At 43.8% G+C, this 21,634-nt stretch overlaps 1 protein-coding gene across 1 annotated transcript; it reads right to left on the bottom strand.

Annotated features, from left to right (window-relative positions):
- Positions 1-1,347: 1,347 nt before the first annotated feature.
- On the bottom strand, positions 1,348-21,490 carry LOC123763098 (uncharacterized). The gene is made up of 8 exons (XM_069302313.1): positions 21,407-21,490; positions 10,911-11,100; positions 10,527-10,723; positions 9,861-10,055; positions 6,012-6,110; positions 5,568-5,645; positions 3,913-4,011; positions 1,348-3,311 (listed from the first exon to the last, which is right to left on the bottom strand). The coding sequence occupies exons 1-8, from the start codon at positions 21,488-21,490 to the stop codon at positions 3,165-3,167; spliced, it is 1,089 nt and encodes a 362-aa protein (XP_069158414.1). The 3' UTR covers positions 1,348-3,164.
- Between the last annotated feature and the right edge of the window lie 144 nt (positions 21,491-21,634).

Raw genomic sequence — 21,634 nt, 5'->3', positions numbered from 1 at the left:
AAGGTGTACTTTTATTTGTATATATTCTCTGTTTTTTATCAAATAAAGGTAAACAAAAAAGAACATTGACAGGCAACATCCAGATGTCCAGGATGTCCGCATTTAAAGCAGGTCCGGGGTTTTCCATGGTAAAGGAAGCTGACCGTAAAACCACCAATCGAAATAGACAACACATTCTTGTAAATCATCATCTTAGCTGTACCGAAGCCATTTAACAACCCCCCTTAGCCTCGCCCGAGGTGTACTCACACATAGGGTCACATTCCATTTTTCCCTACGTGTCAGGTACATGACATAGACTTTCCTCTGACATCTCAAAAGGCGCGTCCTTAAAGGCCACGTACGATTTCAATTTATTTCTTTATAATGCACCCCATACCCATCCCGTGGGCGGTAGTGGAAAGGGTTACAGAGGCACATAACCGGTTCACGAACTGAACCTCATAGTTCATTTAGCTAAGCAAGTGACAATCTTTCAAAGCTAGTTACACAATTGTTAATGTTACATATGTACATTTACACACATACATACATACAAACAATCTTTTTATATCACGAGTGATTCAACAAGTCACTATACAAGGCACTTTACATCTATGGTGAGTCACACAGTTACTAGTCTTGCTGCACACCCACCCAACTGGGCGGCAGCTTTACAGTCATGTGCATGCATTACCTACAGTAAGTAAACCTTTGGATACTTCGCTAGGATTCCTGGCAGCACAATCTTATGACTGAAGCACTGACACCATTTCTTGGGCACCATTGATGGTGTTATCTCTGAATTCCGTGATTTTTTCACATACCATTGTATAATGACGCAAAGTATGCGAATAGTTCTGCCGAAAGAATTTACATTTAGTCAAATCTACATCAGCAGATGTTACAAACACCCAGAGGTACTTGTAGCCGAGCCTAAGCTTAGCAGTGGTAACATCTACAAGTCTACGAACCTTACCTTGTATACCTTATTGGATGACCCATAGACGTGCGGTTCTTCCTGCCTACTAGAATGATGATAGATGGAGTAACTGGTGTGAATTGAGTAAACCACACTCAAATTCTTCACGACCACAGCTTCATTGCTCTAACCCACCTCCCACCCTCATACCGGTTCACAAAACTCTTTAACGACGCTCTTTTGAAAAACTTCACCACCGCCTTGTTGTCGCGTAGGACCTGTAACCCAACCAGGTCGGGTTGAATCGACTTGAGAATGGTCCAGGACGGACCGAAACGTCGTCGTCCCTTTACCTTCTAGTGTGTGGTCTGATCAACCAACCAGGTCATCCGATTTCACTTGCATAACATCAAGCAGTGTTGCTGATCACCCCGAGATCCACACTACAGGTAAAAGTTAGCCTGGCCGACTCCCTCCTCCTCGACGGCGGCATATAGGTCCCCATACTGAGACCAGCGTCACCACCGTCAGTGGTAAACAACCACTAGGCAGGACACAACCCGTTCTCGACTCAAGTCCATTACTTCCAGCGGTCAACCCCACAGACGCATTCATAAATTTTAACATGCTGTTCATTCAAAACGGGAATTTTCTCAAGTATAAATTAATATTATAATATATTAGCATATTGTGTATATATAGGCATAGGATAGGTTAGGTGTTTAGGTTCTGTTGGCGATTATTTGTATTTATAGTACGTGGGTGAAGCATCTACAGCGTTGTGGTTCGAACAGAATTCGCCAGTGAAACACTTGTTCCGGAAGTGTTTGAACATCATCAGTTGTGAGTCGTGTGTAAACCGTTTTCATTCATAAACAGCAGGTGCACGGAATCACTTTTGACCTTTGTGAGTCAGTCTCCACAGTCTCTGTGGCGTGGTGGTAAAACAATTGCCCGACGCTTTGCAAATGCTTTGGCCTGGGTTCGTATCCTGGCCGTGGAGGATTTACTGGGCGGCATTAGTGAATGGGTACCTGGTTGTTAAACGATTTGGCGGGTCTTATTCCAGGGAAAATTAGAATTAAGGACTTCGGGCACACATAGCCCGAAACGCTATGTGTGCTAATTGCTGTACAAAAATGTAAGAGCTCTTATATATATATATATATATAAATAAATAAATAAATAAATAAAATTAAAAAGGACGGGCTGTGGGGCCAGTAGTGGCTGAGGAACTTTAGCTTTGATGTCCAAAGAGCTTGGAGAGGATGTGGGAGGCAGAAGGACGGGGCAGTGAAATTCTTGGAAGAGGATCTGGATGTGGAGAGAGGAGGCTTGAAAGTTCGGTGGCCTTTCCACCGCGGATTGGAGATGTTTTTTTTTCGGTCTAAGCTTGTAGCTTGAGTTCTTCTTAAGCGGCAGTAGGCTAGTGGTGAGACGGTGTCATGTCGTCCTGATCCGGTTGAGGTGTTCTGTCTGGCTTGCAGGAGGCGTCTTCCCAATGAAGTTGTTAGACCTGTTCGTTCTTTTAACTTTGGTTCGATTTTGACTGTGGTGGTACGATGTTGTAATTTCGCCTGAAATATCGGAGCACCAGCTTTGGTATCGGAGTTCCTTCTGGGTGTTCGGCTGCAGGAGAGAAGTCGATTTGTTCCATCTTTTCTGCCCTGAAGACTGAGGTCGATGTGATTTATGTTCAGGATGGAGAGGTCTATGTATCCCTCCACTGTGGAATAGTGGACGAACATTACGTGAGGTAACTTGGTTTTGTTTGTGTTGGAGATGCGCCGGATGCATTCTATGGCCAGGATTTTTCTAGTATTGCTGTTACATAAGAACATAAGAACAAGGTAACTGCAGAAGGCCTATTGGCCCATACGAGGCAGCTCCTATCTATAACCACCCAATCCCACTCATAAACATGTCCAACCCACGCTTGAAACAATCGAGGGACCCCACCACTGTTGCCATTGAAGACTACCTCCTGAGGGATATAGAGACAGTAACAAGGTTTGCTTCTGTGTGAATATATCAACGAAAACGTTGTCCACAGATTCTGAACATGAAAAACACACTGACAGATTTTATGGTAAAGTTGAAGGTAAAGTAAAGTCATGCTTGTCATTACTCATATAAGGCATAGATGCGGGCTATTACTAGTGCTGCTGGAGAGAGGCCTCACACTTGATGCATCTCTTTGTGTACGCTTTCCAGGCCTAATGAGCGTCTGCCCCGATTAGGCGATTCAATGTAGCTCGTTCACTTATTGTATGATAAAAGCATCCAGTGATACTGCGAGGTAATGAAACTGCGTCATCTGAATAAGTTTGTAACCCTGTTGCTGAAACGATGCCTGGAGATCTTCCATATTGAAGAACTGCTGCAGCTCGTTGTCCTGGTACAGTATCACCTGTGAACAGTGTAACCGTACAAATCTCGTGCCTTACAAAGCTGTCGCTGGAACGTACAAGTATTCAGGGTCATATTCTGAGTAAGAACAAGATTACTTAATTGATAGATATATTTTTAATAGATTTAGTATCATAACTGTAAAAGTATTTAATACTCATACTTGTACATGGACTGAACTTGTCTAACATGAAGCCTAATTAGTGTGCGATTGTAATCTTGACTACATGGTTGTGATATCTAAGACATGCCAGTTGTATAGCTCCATCTCACCCGTCAAAATTGATTGTACAATACCTGTAGCAACTGTGGATGGAATATACAAAGTTTGGACTGTTGCACCCAAAAAAGTCCTTGTTATATACTATAGGTGTATTAAAAGGCATAACCAAAACTGTAGCAGCCTAACCATCAATCTAACAACCTAGTGTAGGCCTAATCAAGCAATGTTAATCCTAATTTATTTGTATATAAGTATTGTCTAACCCAACGGTTTAATGTGAAAATACAAAGTAAAAGCTTAATTAATGTGTAACATATTGCCGCATATAACGACTGTAAAGCAAAAATGGCTATTTATATTGACTGGAAAACTCTCGTACCTTAGCGTAGAACTTTTTGCCAATAGCTGCGTTCAGAGAGAGGAACTCTGACGTCATCTCGAACCCGCCACCATACATATCAAAGATGAGCAAGTCTACCTGGGGAGTAAAAGAAACCTTGGTCAGTCAGGACTATCTGGGGAGTGGAAGAAACCTTAGTCAGTCAGGACTATCTGGGGAGTAAAAGAAACCTTGGTCAGTCAGTACTATCTGACTATCTTGGGAGTGGAAGAAACCCTGGTCAGTCAGGGCTATCTGGGGAGTGGAAGAAACCCTGGTCAGTCAGGACTATCTGGAGAGTGGAAGAAACCCTGGTCAGTCAGGACTATCTGGAGAGTGGAAGAAACCCCGGCTAGTTTCCATAACCTAGCCTAAATATAAATGTTGGTCTATACATTTAATATACATTTATCTTGCAGTATAACTGATCGGCTTCGCTGATAATATTTTCAATAATGTAATTATTACACTTAATTCCGTCTTTCTGAGAACTACACGTATCGTCCACCCTTAATATTTCTTTAAGAAAATAATAGACTTTGTACACGGGTTTAGATAATACGAACATGATAACATAGTTCTCAGTAAACATGATCTTGCGAGAGTATGCTGGCGGTGAAACATAAGCCTAATATGGTGTTATTAATGTTTTAGTTCCACTGTAGCCTTATTATAATAAGTTATAGCCTATCTTTTAAATTGTACGATTTATGAATTAAATAATTTTGTTCATGTATAATAAATGCTTGCACAAACTGCAATGTAGGGCGGATAGCTTGTATGGTTTACTCCACGAGGTGTGGACAGCCTGCATGTCCTACACGTTCTATGAAGGGGGGACAGCCTGCATGTCCTACACGTTCTATGAAGGGTGGACAGCCTGCATGTCTTACACGTTCTATGAAGGGTGGACAGCCTGCATATCCTACACATTCTATGAAGGATGGACAGCCTGCATGTCCTACACGTTCTATGAAGGACGGACAGCCTGCATATCCTACACATTCTATGAAGGATGGACAGCCTGCATGTCCTACACGTTCTATGAAGGATGGACAGCCTGCATGTCCTACACATTCTATTAAGGACGGACAGCCTGCATGTCCTACACATTCTATTAAGGACGGACAGCCTGCATGTCCTACACATTCTATTAAGGACGGACAGCCTGCATGTCCTACACATTCTATTAAGGATGGACAGCCTGCATGTCCTACACGTTCTATGAAGGGTGGACAGCCTGCATGTCCTACACGTTCTATGAAGGGTGGACAGCCTGCATGTCCTACACGTTCTATGAAGGACGGACAGCCTGCATGTCCTACACGTTCTATGAAGGGTGGACTGCCTGCATGTCCTATACTCTATTTCATTCTCAGCGCCCTCTCCCTCCACCACAACCGGGAGACGTAACCAATCAGACACCAGGCCCTGGGAACCCGTCCTCCTAACAGAACGTCGCATTTTGACATTTACGCTACCTAAGGCCAAGAAATATCATACCAAAAAATGGTAGCGACTCGCGAAATTGACATACTGTCCCGTTTTCTGTTTTGGGTCCTCTGGTAGGTTAGGATAAGGCCACTTTAGTACGACAGTTTCTTGACGTTGGGAAACCTTAAGAAGACGGATTGTTGCATCATCAGTCATCTCACCTGGCGGTACCCGGCGGCGACCAGGACTGAGAAGAGAGGGAAGCAGGTGCTGGTCCAAGTCTCTCCAAAGCCCACGTCCTGTGGAACAAAACCCACCATTCGCTTCATTATTCGTGACATTCTTTATTAATTTATTTAAGTTTCGAGAAATGTTCATATTTGGTCAAGATAAACTAGTGTATAATATAGTTGGATTATACTGATGTTGCCTCATGTTTATGTATCATTCCTGAATGAAAGAAAGTCCAAGGGACTTTCTGGAAGGAAAGGAAATTTCATTTCAAGGAAATGAAAGAAAGTTCGTGCAAATATGATCTTATGTCATTGTAACTTCCACTACTGCACACCGGATGGGTATGGGGTGCATAATAAATGAATATACTGAATGAGTCAAGTACTCACCACTGGGTGAGTCAAGTACTCAAGTACAAAACAGTAACTTACTGACTTAGTGGCGTACTTAAAAAGTTTCGAATGACCCTTCTGGTTACAGTAGACTTCTTCAGTGGTGTTACTTGGAAAGCGAGTCCGAATTAATTTATCCTGCAGAAGGACCCACCGTATTAGCAGTCAATTCGTGACACCATGGTATATTGTACGGTGAATAGCCGTTCAATATAACTGTTCACCTTAACGGTAAGTTAGTACCTGGCAATATGGTTGTTGTTGTTATAGATTCAGCTACTCGGATCAAGTTCCAAGTAGCACAGGCTATGGTGAGCCCGTAACTTACCTGGCACTGGAGCGGTGCCCTGCTCTCTCTGGCAATATGGCTCGTTGTCGACAAGTATTCCCATAACACAATAAACGGCTAATCCCCCACCTCGTTACTAGACTCTGGAAAACTATAATATGACTTGTATACAAGAAAACTCAGGATAACGGATATACCCACTAAAATTTTGACAACTAGTATATTTCAGGGTAGGTACAGAATGCACGATAAAACGTTGTAACATTACATAACACAACATAACAATGTGCTTTAATATACTTACTAAGCTCTCTCATCTCATTTTTTTCTTGCAATGTATCTTTATCATTTATCAATTCTGATAGAAATTACCTACTTAAAATTATCTGTTAGATTAAGGACCTGCCCAAAACGCTGCGCGTACTAGTGGCTTTACAAGAATGTAAATACTGTACTATTCAATGTATTCTCACAAACCCAATGTACCTTCTTGTATATATATAAATAAATAAAAATAAATAAATAAATAAATAAATTACAAATTGCCAGTAAAGTTGGAATGATGGCTATGGCACTGCAACATTATTTTTTCAGTAAAAAATAGTAAATACAGTTATTTCACTAGGTGCAATATTCAGTTATTTTCACTGAATATTCCAAATCATGCAGGAAAGATAGCAGAGGCACCTCAATTATTATTCCAACACTGATGTAATGTACAACAACAATTATTACAACCATCACAACACGTAAGCAGAGCCAACCAGCATCCCTGGAACTGACGTCTTTGGAATATAATATTCCTAAATTTGTCATAACAGTGAAAAACTCTACAACGCTATCACAGTACCAAGGAGTAATTAGTATCATACCTGTTATATTAAATCTAACTTGAACAGAGATTGAAAGGTACTTGTCCAATTAATACCGGCCCTGAGAGACAGACAGCCTTCGACACTAATAAATCACAAAACAAAGTAAGTTTAAAAAAACCTGGGTTGATGGGGGTGGAAGCTCTTGCTTACTGACGATACATTGCCAAGTCTACGGTAACGTCTTTTCTCTGACAAGAATTGTGCAAATCAAAACTGGACATTATCGAAGATGCAGATAATTCTTTACAACATTTTTAACAATCTAAAGTTACATATTGCACATATAATCCCATCCTGGTTGCCGTAAACTTAGCCACAATGCTGGGAAGCTATACAATCTGGCATGGCGCATTAGCTTTGACGAAACCAGTGAAGTGACACATTTCTAACCGTCGATTTACACAATCGACTTGAGAATGGTCCAGGACGGACCGAAACGCCGTCGTCCCTTCACCTTCTAGTGTGTGGTCTGGTCAACATTCTAACCGTCCCTGGCTGGCCCAACTCTAAAATATCCAAGATATGATATAATGATTATCTAAACATAACAACGACCAGTACAATTTGTTGTACTGGTCGGCTGGTAGCTGAGCCATAATTAATATGCACGATATCACATCCCATATGCAAAATTGATAATATGTAAATGTAAAGATTAGCAACTTCTAAAGGAACACGATTATATGTAACAACACTTTTGTATACGCGAATTAACTCCCAGCGCCTGACAGCTGGGTGGACAGCGCTTCGGATTCGTAGTCGGTTCCGGGTTTGATCCCCGGTGGAGGCGGAGACAAATGGGCAAAATGTTTCTTTCACCCTGATGTCCCTGTTACCTAGCAGTAAATAGGTACCTGGGAGTTAGACAGCTGTTACGGGCTGCTTCCTGGGTGTAACAAAAAGGAGGCCTGGTCGAGGACCGGGCCGCGGGGACGCTAAGCCCCCGAAATCATCTCAAGATAACCTTAATGCACTATGCAAATTAAATATTATGTCTACCTTGACTCGCATTTAACAAATAATATTAAGATACACGATCTTAAGCAAATTAGCACAGGCAAGCCTATATGCAGCAATAACTTACAACCAATTAACATGTTAATATAAGGACTCAAATAAATATCATAATTACTTCAAGATGACCAATAATAAACCCTCATTATTCCAAACAATGCAACAATATGTAAAATAGATCTTAAACTTGCATTAACATGTACTAAATAATATTCCCATTTTAGTGAGAAGGAGCTATCATGCCGTTCATAGCAGGGTATCACACGCGTGACGCAAGCGTCTCACCAAGAGTGTATCACACGCGTGACGCAAGCATCTCACCAAGAGTGTATCACACGCGTGACGCAAGCGTCTCACCAAGAGTGTATCACGCAAGCGTCTCACCAAGAGTGTATCACACGCGTGACGCAAGCATCTCACCAAGAGTGTATCACACGCGTGACGCAAGCGTCTCACCAAGAGTGTATCACACGCGTGACGCAAGCGTCTCACCAAGAGTGTATCACACGCGTGACGCAAGCATCTCACCAAGAGTGTATCACACGCGTGACGCAAGCGTCTCACCAAGAGTGTATCACACGCGTGACGCAAGCATCTCACCAAGAGTGTATCACACGCGTGACGCAAGCGTCTCACCAAGAGTGTATCACACGCGTGACGCGAGCATCTCACCAAGAGTGTATCACACGCGTGACGCAAGCGTCTCACCAAGAGTGTATCACACGCGTGACGCAAGCGTCTCACCAAGAGCGTATCACACGCGTGACGCAAGCATCTCACCAAGAGTGTATCACACGCGTGACGCAAGCGTCTCACCAAGAGTGTATCACACGCGTGACGCAAGCATCTCACCAAGAGTGTATCACACGCGTGACGCAAGCGTCTCACCAAGAGTGTATCACACGCGTGACGCAAGCATCTCACCAAGAGTGTATCACACGCGTGACGCAAGCGTCTCACCAAGAGTGTATCACACGCGTGACGCGAGCGTCTCACCAAGAGTGGATAAAACAAAAATAAGTTATGTGAATGGAAACTATGCTATTTTTTCTTTGTTTTTATCCACTCTTGATGAGATGCTCGCGTCACTCATCCACATACACACACAGCCCCCTACATACACATGATCCATATACAGCCCCGCGCCTGTGCCAGGTTGATGAGATGCTCGCGTCACTCATCCACATACACACACAGCCCCCTACATACACATGATCCATATACAGCCCCGCGCCTGTGCCAGGTTGATGAGATGCTCGCGTCACTCATCCACATACACACACAGCCCCCTACATACACATGATCCATATACAGCCCCGCGCCTGTGCCAGGTAAGTTCACTACGGGCTCACCATAGCCCGTGCTACTTGGAACTGTTTGTTCCCAGTAGTTGAATCTAAAACAACAACTAGCAAGTTGTCAGTGTAGTCGGCTCGCAAGTGATTGGTTCGTGGTTGCATCGGTGCGCCGACTGACTGATGCTACTGGCTCATACCCTGTATGAGCCAGTAGCTACTCGAGGATCGAACCCAGGACCAGTTGCTTGTAATTTAATTGCATTGAAATTGAAATAAGTTTATTGAGGTAAAATACACACAAAGGGATGAGGTATATCGCTTGTAAACAGAGTGCATTGACCACAGTAAATAATTATTGGAACGTATAGCCTATGGCACGTATCTCCCGGCAGTATACAGAAGGTTAGCTTACCTGTTTAACTCTGAGTCCGGTAGTGACGCAGACGGGAAGGGTCCTGGAGGTCCTGGGAGAGGCTCTGAGGTGGAGGTAGTTGTGTGGGTCGGCCTCGACGAGGAGTCCTCTCCAGCCTCGAGCGGCCTCCAGCCACCAACTGTTACTCAGCCACAGCCCGTCCTGGGCGCCGACCTCCACGAACACTCCGCCCTCCTTCACACATTCGTAATACATCTCATTATTTACAACATTTCAGTACGCAAGTTAACAATGCCAAACACCTGACTCATACATAGGACTGGTCAAACTTAATATTAACCTCCTCGATTATATAATACGATGAAACTGTAAAAAGAGTACAATGGTAACACTGTAACCTTGTACACAAGGCTATAATGGTAACACTGAAATTGCTAGAATTTGAGTTCATTTATATCAACAATTTCATCAATATAGCCGGGGCGCCATCACAACATGGTGGCCCTATTTATTCCCTCAACTCATTATAAGAGATAACTTCAATCATCACAACAGCCATTCATGACCTGAACAGAACAGAAGCTGGTACACCTAAGGTATAAGGAAACACATCCAGTGCTCCCTGATAGTACACATACTGGATAAATACTCACAAATATAAAGATTGTTTGATAAATTTAAATAAAAACACAAATGTAAACATACCTTCGTTTGAAGGACATTCCTGATGTATGTTTCGATGATACTGTGAGAAGGAAGGTTCGCCCAGGGCGGATGGTGAGGGTTTGGGAAATGGCCGGGTGTCCGGGGAGCTTCCTCTATCCTGGTCCTCAGGTGCTCCAACACACGCTTGTCGTGCCATACTGGAGGCTGGCGCATTACATGGCGCAGGCATCGGCCCTCTGCCCACACAACCGTACATCATTAACGAAAAGACCTAACCCGTGAGACATATATATATATATATATATATATATATATATATATATATATATATATATATATATATATATATATATATATATATATATATATATATATATATACACACATACATACACACTTTTTTCAAACAAATGGACGACTTACGGCAGGCCGGCGCAGGTGAGGGCTGGACAGGTGACAGCGGGCCACCAGCAACAGGCAGGTAATTGTGAATATCTTTTGTGCCGTCCCACCTCAACCACTGATTAAACCTCACCGGCTTAATCTGCAGCACCGTCAGCACAGTCGCCCACAGGTACAGCAGTGTCCAGGAGGGCTTGCGTTTGCTCATCCACTGTAATTAATGTATATACGGGTGAAATAATATTAATATGACAGTGTCTAAATCTTCTCCGAACCATTCGTGACCTAATCAAAGAGGGGGGCTCAGGCACTAATATACCATTGTCTAACTGTTTATGAAGGAACAAGATCATCTCAGACAGTAAATATTAATTAGCATACCTATTGTTTGCCTCTCAGAGGGAAGAAAGAACTATTCTAAGCGTAACAATGATGCGCTAATAAATAGCCTCAACTTAACGCTAGAAATTATTAGAAAAAAAGAGAGAGGGTTCCTATATGTTGTACTTTGCTACTACTTTGGAGAGGGTAATTTGAGTTGTGTCAAGGTTTAATGTAGGTGGCGAGTTTTAACCTACATAGGAACAGGTGGCGACCTAAGCGCACACTTTGGAAAAAGCAGTTAGCAGGACTTTATACCGCTATAATAACGGTCTGGGTGTGAACGTGAGAAGTAAGAAGGTAGAGCGGGGAAAAGGAAAATAAACATGGAAAGAATAGATTTAGATAATGAAATAAATAAATAATTCGGGGAACATCAAATTCACTCGTGAAAATAATGTTAGGCTATTCCACACAAACTGTAGGAGCGTGAGGAATATAGGTAATTTCCTCAAATGCACAATGATATCACATTTACGTGATGTACCAATGAGAAAATCAATAGGAGTAATTTTCTGTCATCCGCATATTACAATTACAATAGTTACACCCACCTGTTGCTATTCCAGTAGTTACACCCACATGCTAATATTCCGATAGAGTTACGCCCACATGTTACTATTCCTGTAGAGTTACGCCCACATAATCCTATTCCACTAATGTTTCTATTGCATCTAATAAACATCTCATCAAGTTTGTGCTATAACTTTGTATAAACATTTAGTTTGTGAAGATGTTGAAGGTGATGATGGACCCCACTGACCATGGTCAGGCGCGTAGCGGGTTGTCGTCGTGCGGCTGGTGTTGAGAGGCAGCTGGTGCTAGGTTTATGGCAGGACTCTGACAATACTGATGAGTTATATCCCCATCGCACATTTTCCTTCCACGTAGTCTGCAACCATCGGGAAAAACACGGCAGAATACGCGGGAGGAGGAAGATCGAAGGGTGCGGTTGACTCTCATGGATGGTGTTAGTTCCGCCTCTCATTTGGTAACTGCAGGTACCACACTCTTGGTCTATAGGTCTCGCTACTTTGTTTTCCGTTCCCGGTACCCATAGAGCTGGTAAGCAGGAGATGGAAGGAAGAAGGAATTCTTGAAGTACGATTGGGAGATGAGGGAGTACCGAGTAGTGACTCAACCACTTTAACTCCATGGGTGATTCTGACGATGTGATGTGATTTAATAAGTGAAATGATGTATGAGGCTATGCGGTAATCGGGTTTATTTTGATGGTGTGTTTTTTTGTATGTGTGTGTGTGTGGCTGCCGTTGGTTGGACGCTGCAGGTGCGTCACCAGAGGGGGAAGCAGGTGGTAGAACTGGTGAGGATATGTTTTAAGTCATGCGGCTTTTCCGGGAGAGCAGCGCTGTAGTGACTTCGTCGCTGATTTGGGTTAGTTGAGTATGTTTCTTGTTGTTGTTCTCAACGTATTGGGCTTGGTTGGTTGAGTGAATGATACCTGTTGTTTGTTCATGTTGATTTATGAGAGTTGAATTCATGTGTGCTAACTCCATTCATCATGATGGGCCTTGGGTAATTCCTTTTGTGGATGTATCGTCTGACTTTTGTTAAAGTGACATTCTCCTTGTTCTGTGGGGGTGGTCTTGCATGTCATAGTTTGTGGTGTTGTAAACTACGAAAGGGTCTTCTCGGTTTGGCAGGTATATGCTCTTAATTTTATTCAGCTGTTTTGCTGAGAGGCTGTGGAGGCTTAGGGTGAGAGGATGCTTGGGTCCGGGGCGTCCAAGAATTCTAAAGGGGTGCCTTTTGTACGTGGATAATGACAGGCATGTAAACCGATCCCACGTCGTTACCCGGAAGAATTCTACAGTGCAAGATATTGTATTAAGTACTTAACAGGATAAAGTCAGGAGGTTCCTTAGTGATTGCCTACGAATGTTTTGAAGTAGTGGGGCCTAGAATGGTTAAGTTCCTCGTTGTCATTAGGCTGTACAGGAGTCGACCTTTCATGTCATCTCGTCCGTTGGTGTGGTTGAAAAACGCTGCGTGGTGTACGTGTAAGTCTCCAGCAAGGGTCGTCGGGACGTTTCTATTGAGTACTGTGTATGGCCCTCGATGAGATAATGCTAGCCAGGGAGAATGTAAGTTGTTAAAATACCACGAGCGGGTCATGGTTTGTGACTATTTCTACGGCTAGGGCGTTCTCTCCTTGTAGGAGGATGCTGGTGAATGAGAAGCCCAGTTTGACAGGGAACTCTACACCTCTGTACTGTCCAGAGTTCCTTTCAATTGTCGTGTAGTCGTGACGTTAAATATATGTTGATCATGGCGTGCAGACGTCTCTTTAAAATAAAATTGCTTCTGGATTATGTTAATATGTTTCAGTTCTAGTAGATATTTGTTAAAAAAATTACCTAATGTTATTCTGCATAATTTTAACCCACATTATTTGTGTTGTTTAGTATTAGTCGTGAAGTGCTTGATCGCTGGGAGTGTTGTTTATTTCTGCTGTATTATTTATTCTGGGGGCCGGCCGGCCGAGCGGACAGCACGCTGGGCACCTGATCCTGTGGTCCCGGGTTCGATTCCGGGCGCCGACGAGAAACAATGGGCAGAGTTTCTTTCACCCTATGGTACGTCCTATGCCCTGGGAGTTAGTCAGCTGTCACGGGCTGCTTCCTGGGGGTGGAGGCCTGGTCGAGGACCGGGCCGCGGGGACACTAAAATGCCCCGAAATCAACTCAAGATAACCTGCTGTCAGTCCATGGGGCGTATGGATTAGTCTAGCTATTAGTTCAAGGTGCTTCTCCACCGTTTGCTGACTTTCACTAACTGCTCCATTTTCTTCATCCTCTACGTTGACTTTTTATCCTGGAGCTGGTGACCAGTGGTGGCTGGGTGTTCCTGCCGAGTACGTCCTCTCCTGAACCCGCCTCCTCTGAACCTCCAACAGCATGGAAGGACTCACCTGACGAGGATGAGTATATAGTTGAGCAAGTTGAGACAACAAATTACGGGAGACATCTCCCGTCACGCAGGGTGCAGTCGCACCTCCACAGATCTCCAGTATCATCTATTGATACTGGTAATGGCTCAAAAGGGCCACCACTTACGGGCTATTCATGCCCGTGCCACCTTTTGGGTGGCTTAATCTTCATCAATCAATCGACAGCAAATTTGTTTATCTATGCTGCTCTTGTCCTACAAGTATGACAACAAATTATTTCATCTATTGTTTGCATATTAGAGGTAAATATAACAAATTAAATATAGGAAGTAAAGTAATATTAATACATTTATCACAACAGATGTTTTTTGCCATTTTAATTTTAAATTGTTGAAATTTATAACAAAATTCAAATGAACTAATAGGGTATTGTGTTATTATCACGGTGGTGGCTGCTTTTGGAAGCGCTGACTTTTGGTGTGGCTGGCAGCTGCTCGAGCAATAGTTTACTGGTTGAGTGTCTCCTTTATAATGCAATACCTGGTTTTCTTTCGTTACGCTTTCACAGAAAATAATCTACAGGTCAAGAAAAGCGTTTGATTATAAAGCTACTTAGAAGTGATAACGATAATAAATAACAATAATAAGAATTAATTTATATAAAATAAAATGAAATGCGTTCCAATAGTTGGATATTAGGTATAATATTTTTGTATTTTATACAGCCACAAATTATGCGCAGCGTTTCCGGCATGAAAATAATTTTCCATCTTCTAGGGTAATAGATTTATCTATTTCTGTCTCCAGCTGTACGGGAAAACACAGAAGTGGTTATGGTAATTGCTCGCATTGCCGACTCATCTCTCCACATACCATTTGACTAAGTTGGAGTGCCTGCTAGATGACTTTCAAGGTATAATTGACGACCAGGTGTTCTTCCTCAGAGACATCTTCTGGAGGTAATATGAATTAGGCAAGTCGTTCTTGTACATATTGGTAGGTGCCTCTAGCCTCAGGGATCATTTTTTTTGGGTCCACCCTCTTAGTCCCATGTTGTACTTCTTTCTGCCTTTCCTCCTCTTGTTGTTAATTCAGCTACTGGAGCAAAAGCTCCATGTAGCACGGGCTATGGTGAGCCCGTAACTTACCTCCTGTGCCTGGCCCTTCTTATCTTCCTGTCACGTGATCTGCCTCGCATAAAAGAACACTTTTGGTGGAGAAATGAAAATGTCTTCTCTAGCTTGTTCACTTTGCAACTCTGCTCCCGCAGTAGCCATTATAATCTGGCGATGCCCAACTTCACTATTGTTACATTCACCCCGTACTTACTTATAAGTCCCGTTGTATGTTACAGTTCAGTAGACACACACTTGCTCTTCTATTTGTCTCTTCCTCAGCGTTAGGAATGGTCATTATATATTGTGCAATATATATATATATATATATATATATATATATATATATATATATATATATATATATATATATATATATATATATATATATATATATATATATATATATATATATATATATATACTATGTGGTGAACATTGTCCTATTTATATAGGAACGTCAACAAATATTATATATACTTTTTTATTATTAGAATCTACCGAGGAAACGCCCTGTAAATGATACAGTTCCAACCAAGTAGCAGAACGAGAATACAGAGTTGTGTGAGGCCCAGAGAGTGAGTGGGTGTTCCTAGCGATGTCTGGCTGTGTCCAAAAAAAGACAGTGAAAAGACTTTAAGGGATTTTACAGCTGAATTTAATATCAGTAAGGCGTTTGATGATCAAGTTCACTTTTGAATTCAGTGAGTGCCGCAGTGTAACCTGACCCGCCCGCACGCTCTCTGGAATAAAACAGGTGAGGCTCGACAAACAAAAAACTCTTAAGTATATGTCTTTCTTTTCGTCCCAATGAGCGAGTTTATTGGGCGGCTTGAGTCTATTTTAATTTGGTTAGGAATTGGGCTTAAGGCCAATATGAGAGTGAGCTACTGGTACCCGTGGCAGGTGGCTACAGGTGACTAATCTCCCAATGTGTGTGTGTAAACTTGCGAGCAGGAACTTGGTCATGATCTCACACACCACATTATTGAATGTTTAGTCATTAGACCTTCAGACCTGCCGGCATGAGGTACCTGGAACTTTGAAATTACTTTTTTTCACTCTTTTGAGAATATTGTCATAATACATTACATGTTTGCTAGTGCAGGCTACATATCACATGGACCGGTATGGCACTCCATTAGGGTAGCTGCAAGAATGATCAGGTATCGAAGTATCCAATCAAAAAAAGTCTCATGGTCTTAAAACGTCTGGAGAGTTATTAAGGTCGTGACACCAGCATCCTGAACATTGTTCAGGACTAAAATGTAGTAGTAGGCATCCATCAGTCTCAGGAGACTATGGAGTTGCGCTCTGGTGTCGGCCTGGTCGGGAGTGGCCTCACCAGGGAGCAAAGCCAGGGTAGGGGGGGAGAAGCTGTTACCCAGGCAGCAGGTCCCCCCCCCCCTCTCCACGGCGCTGAAAGTATATGCACCGAGAAGCGGGACTCACTCGGTGATGAGCCGTGAAGGAATCAAACTGGCAGAACAGTTGTGTTGTCCAAACCTGCCAGCGAGGGGTAACACCCGCACTGTGGCGTGATTGGATGAAACATTTCTCACCTTTTCCCTTGCAACTCGCCTACCAAAGCGAATTTCCTGATGTCACTATTTTCCCGTAGATCTTTTGCCAACATTGCTGTTCGAGCTGGGGTTTGGGCCTCCTGGCGCCATGTTTGGTGTTCGCTGGTGCCAATTTCGCTCGTCCCTCTCACTTTCCGCTCTGCATTTTCTTAATGTATCAATGGTCGAGCCTGACTCATCAAATTAATTATAAATAAATGAGGCAGACAACTGTTCCACATTACTAGATTTTTAGCATTTTTAGAATCTGTCAACTAATCCAAATTCTACATGTTGAATGGTGAAGTGAATTTGTGGATCAGATCTAGCATGGAAGACTGCTTTTGATCTGTCTTGTCGATGCCTTAAGACTTAGTACTCGATGGTATATTCAATGCTGTTCATGGCTGCGCTTCTTGTTGAACATGATGTTCACAATCGACTTGAGAATGGTCCAGGACGGACCGAAACGTCGTCGTCCCTTCGACGACAGTCCCTTCGAAGGTGAAGGGACGGTCCTGGACCATTCTCAATCGACTTGAGAATGGTCCAGGACCGTCCCTTCACCTTCTAGTGTGTGGTCTGGTCAATATTCAGTATTCATCACCCTGGGTGCCAAGTTTTCCCTTCGTCGTATCATAATAAACGTGGGATCGTTGGGTTGTTTCAATCGTAGGTTAGACATATACAAAAATGAGCTTGTGTGGATAGTCACATGAACCGCCTCGAGTAGCCCAATAATAGTAGTAGGCATCCATCAGTCTCAGGAGACTATGGAGTTGCGCTCTGGTTGTCGGTCTGGAGTGGCCTCTCCAGGGCGCAAAGCCAGGGTAGGTTGATACGGGGCAAAATGCAGAAGGCCAATAGCCTTCTGCATTTTGGCCCTTTATTCTTATGTTCTTAATAACCTTGTAGCTAAACATAGTAGAAATGTTATGAATCTACTCTCACAACTACCCTTGCTCTAATTTATAGCCCTCCAGGACTCTGGTACTCTGCTCAACTCTAATGACTTATTTAATATGCAAGACAGAGGGTTCACTAAACTCTTTACATTAAGTGTCCTGGGAAGCACTTCATCTTGTCCTGGGGACTTGCTGGCTACTAATTGTTTTATTCATTTAACAACTTCTTCTCTGATGACCATTAAACTAGTCAACTTGTCCTCTACATCCCCTACATACATTCAACTGCAGGCTTAATAACGAGACCTTTTTTTATTTACTTATTATTATTATTAACATCTTTATTGACAAAATTAATTACAATTTTGCCTAATCTGAGGATTTTGACAAAGTCTTATTAAAGTGAGGATAGTGCTGGTATTGACTGTCACGCAGGACAGAGGGTTATACATAAGACAATAGGTCTACTTACACATGTGAGTGTACAAGACGCCTTTTGTCTCGTGTTAGCAGGCTGAGAGGTGCTTCTTCCCACAGGTCATGGGGAAGCCTCACCCCTATTAGTTTTCCCTGGAACACCAGCCGTCAAACGGTAAAGAACCAGGGTCTCCAATTACTGCTGGGTGAACAGGGGCGAACACTTAAGGATTGGCGCTCAGTCAATACTCCCTGGGCCAGGACTGGAACTCAGCCCAAATCGCACTAGTAAATAAGAGACACATCACTTATCTAAAATACCACTCATTCCTTTGTCATTATGAATTACGTGACCTGTCTTAATTGCCAATTTGCCCGCTATTATCATTATTAGTTTCGTGATATAATTTGCAAAACAATATTCGTGATATACCTCTATAATTCTTTCCCATTTCTAAAATCTAAATAGGTTTCATGTGTGATGACTGTATAGTACAGAGGAGTGCGACAAACTCCTTATATGAGATTGGGGTTCCTGCGGACGCTGAAAACAAATGAGAAGCGATCTTTAATCATAGTGTACAGTTATACCCACAAACCCCCTTCATAACAGGCTACTAAAATGATAAAGTCAGTGAACCCTAATGAGGTTGATCGTTAAGTTCTGAGTCGAACAACTAATTAGCGGAGCGCCTCCCGCAGCGAGGTAGTCTGAGATGGTTATAACCTCTCTAAAGGGAGCCGGTCGGCCGAGTGGACAGCATGCTGGACCTGTGATCCTGTGGTCCTGGGTTCGATCCCAGGCGCCGGCGAGAAACAATGGGCAGAGTTTCTTTCACCCTATGCCCCTGTTACCTAGCAGTAAAATAGGTACCTGGGTGTTAGTCAGCTGTCACGGGCTGCTTCCTGGGGGTGGAGGCCTGGTCGAGGACCGGGCCGCGGGGACACTAAAAGCCCCGAAATCATCTCAAGATAACCTCAAGATAACCTCTTCTACCACCAGGAGGCCCCGCGCTGGGAGCTCAATGGTCGCCAGACGTGTATCGTCATACAACAAATCCAAGTTTCTTAATATTTGGCGGCATTTGTTGACTTTCGTTTGTTCTGGGAACCTTTTCTAGAGAGTGATTGCACGTTCCATTCCTTGTTGAGCTCCTTCACTGGTGTCTGAGGTCATAGCCATATTTTCCGCTTGAGCTGATTGATATTCATGCCATTGAGTGTGTGTGTCCAATCTGGGTCCATCAAGTGGCAGGCGTCAAGTGTGTACATACAACACAGCCTTTCATGAGGACTGTTGTTAGTACGAACCTACGCCTGACCTGGCCAGGCCCGTCCAGAAAATAACAACAAAGTTATTCGTCTCCCGAATGTAAAAATATTCGTGAATTTTGCGTGAGCCTCAAAGCGCTGAGAGCGAGACTGTCTGCGGTGCTGAGATGATAAGCATCCCACTAGGCCGTCCTCTCTAAGGAGCTGAGATAGACAGACAGCATCCCGCCAGACCGTCCTCTCCCGGGAGATAAAGATACCAGCGGGTCTGGTACCCGGGATCAAAGGCTCCCGTATACAGATTCGAGCTTTTAAGTGCATGCGTGTGGACGTTTGTGGCCGGGGGGGGGGGGGGGAGGGCTGCCGCTTCTACGCTTTTTACGGTAAAGTCGTACTGGCATTGTCTAACTGTCCAAAAGCTTAACGTAGACGCATAGATCACGAAGATATGGTGAAGTGTACAATCGACGTCAGCACCGTGGAGAGGGGGGGGGGGACCTGCTGCCTGGGTAACAGCTTCTTCCCCGAGTCAACCTACCCTGGCTTTGTGCCCTGATGAGGCCACTCCAGACCAGGCCGACATCAGAGCGCAACTCCATAGTCTCCTGAGACTGATGGATGCCTACTACTACTACTACAATCGACTTGAGAATGGTCTAGGACGGACCGAAACGTCGTCGTCCCTTCACCTTCTAGTGTGTGGTCTGGTCAACATGGTGAAGTGTAGCTTCGAAATCCCTCTCTGATTGTCTTGACGAACCCCATGTACATAAGACACTAGCAGAATAACTAATAATATTTTTATTAGTAGTAATATCCTAAGCAAAAAAACCTCTTGTATCCGTTTATAGAGCCGTTAAAGGTGCCGAGTTAATTAACCTGTGTTATCTCGACGATTGATTTACAGAGAGCTTGGTCGGCGTCGAAGGTCCATTAATGAAGCAACTTTATCAACACGACTCTGAACTTTGTCTTGGGATGTGCCAAGTGGCCAGCCAGCAGGCTGTGGGAGCGTGGCAGGTAAGAGCCGTGGGAGCGTGGCTGATTAAGAGCCGCGGGAGCATGGCTGATTAAGAGCCAGGGGAGCGTGGCAGATAAGAGCTGGGGGAGCGTGGCTGATTAAGAGCCGTGGGAGCGTGGCAGATAAGAGCCGTGGGAGCGTGGCAGATAAGAGCCGTGGGAGCGTGGCAGATAAGAGCTGGGGGAGCGTGGCTGATTAAGAGCCGTGGGAGCGTGGCAGATAAGAGCTGGGGGAGCGTGGCTGATTAAGAGCCGTGGGAGCGTGGCAGATAAGAGCCGTGGGAGCGTGGCAGATAAGAGCCGTGGGAGCGTGGCTGATAAGAGCCGTGGGAGCGTGGCAGATAAGAGCTGTGGGAGCATGGCAGACAAGAGCCATGGGAGCGTGGCAGAAAAGAGCCGGGAGAGGGGGGGGGGGAGAAATATCACTATAGCCACCTCCAGCACAATAATATCCCCAGTCATTTTAACCTATATCAGTCAATTTTAAATATTTACTATGACGTAAGATTGTTCAGGGGGTTTCTGCAGTATATTATTCGCAGCTTTAAATTACAATGGTTATCTGTAATATTTGTACCAGCAAGGAGGCAGACGAAGGTGTTGGTGATGGGGCGTGTGAGTGCGGGCTTGCACCCGTCCTTATCGTGAGTTAGCTGCTGAAAAACTGACCTTATCGTTGTAAGTGGCGAGAGCGTAGGGACGCGGAATTTTTAATGTAAGCTTATCTTTCCGAAGATGGTGAACGAAATTATCACAATCAAGAACAGACAAAAAGAGCCGCGGCGGGGAAGTTATATGTCCTCCAGGTCGTGTGGGACTCCAGGAGGTGGAGGTGTAGTCCTCCAGGTCGTGTGGGACTCCGGGTGGTGGAGGTGTGGTCCTCCAGGTCGTGTGGGACTCCGGGCGACGCCAAGCAAGTTATGACGCCACTTACCTTGTTGCCAAACACTTTACCACGGCCGATGTTTCTCTTAAGGATATAATCATGGCAGGCACGCAAACAACTCGCTTGCACCATTTAACTTGAATACTCTGCAAACAGTCAAAACATATTATGGTAATTTTCAACGAAGCTGCGACGGATTTTAACTGGTAACATTTGGGGTTTGTTTATTTGCTAACGGGTTCACACTGTTTTCTTGATGTATCTAATGAAATGACA

This window comes from Procambarus clarkii, chromosome 47, assembly GCF_040958095.1.
Source record: "Procambarus clarkii isolate CNS0578487 chromosome 47, FALCON_Pclarkii_2.0, whole genome shotgun sequence".
Taxonomy (NCBI): domain Eukaryota; kingdom Metazoa; phylum Arthropoda; class Malacostraca; order Decapoda; family Cambaridae; genus Procambarus; species Procambarus clarkii.
This window is presented reverse-complemented; position numbering and strand designations above follow the sequence as displayed.

What these genes read in the sequence shown, in the direction of transcription:
- LOC123763098 (XM_069302313.1), bottom strand. Translation starts at nt 21,490, where the DNA reads ATGGTGCAAGCGAGTTGTTTGCGTGCCTGCCATGATTATATCCTTAAG. An exon ending in GGAATGTCCTTCAAACGAAG is followed by an intron (nt 10,056 to 10,526) that starts GTATGTTTACAT and finishes GAATGTGTGAAG; the next exon opens with GAGGGCGGAGTGTTCGTGGA. An exon ending in TTAAGTACGCCACTAAGTCA is followed by an intron (nt 5,646 to 6,011) that starts GTAAGTTACTGT and finishes TTTGTTCCACAG; the next exon opens with GACGTGGGCTTTGGAGAGAC.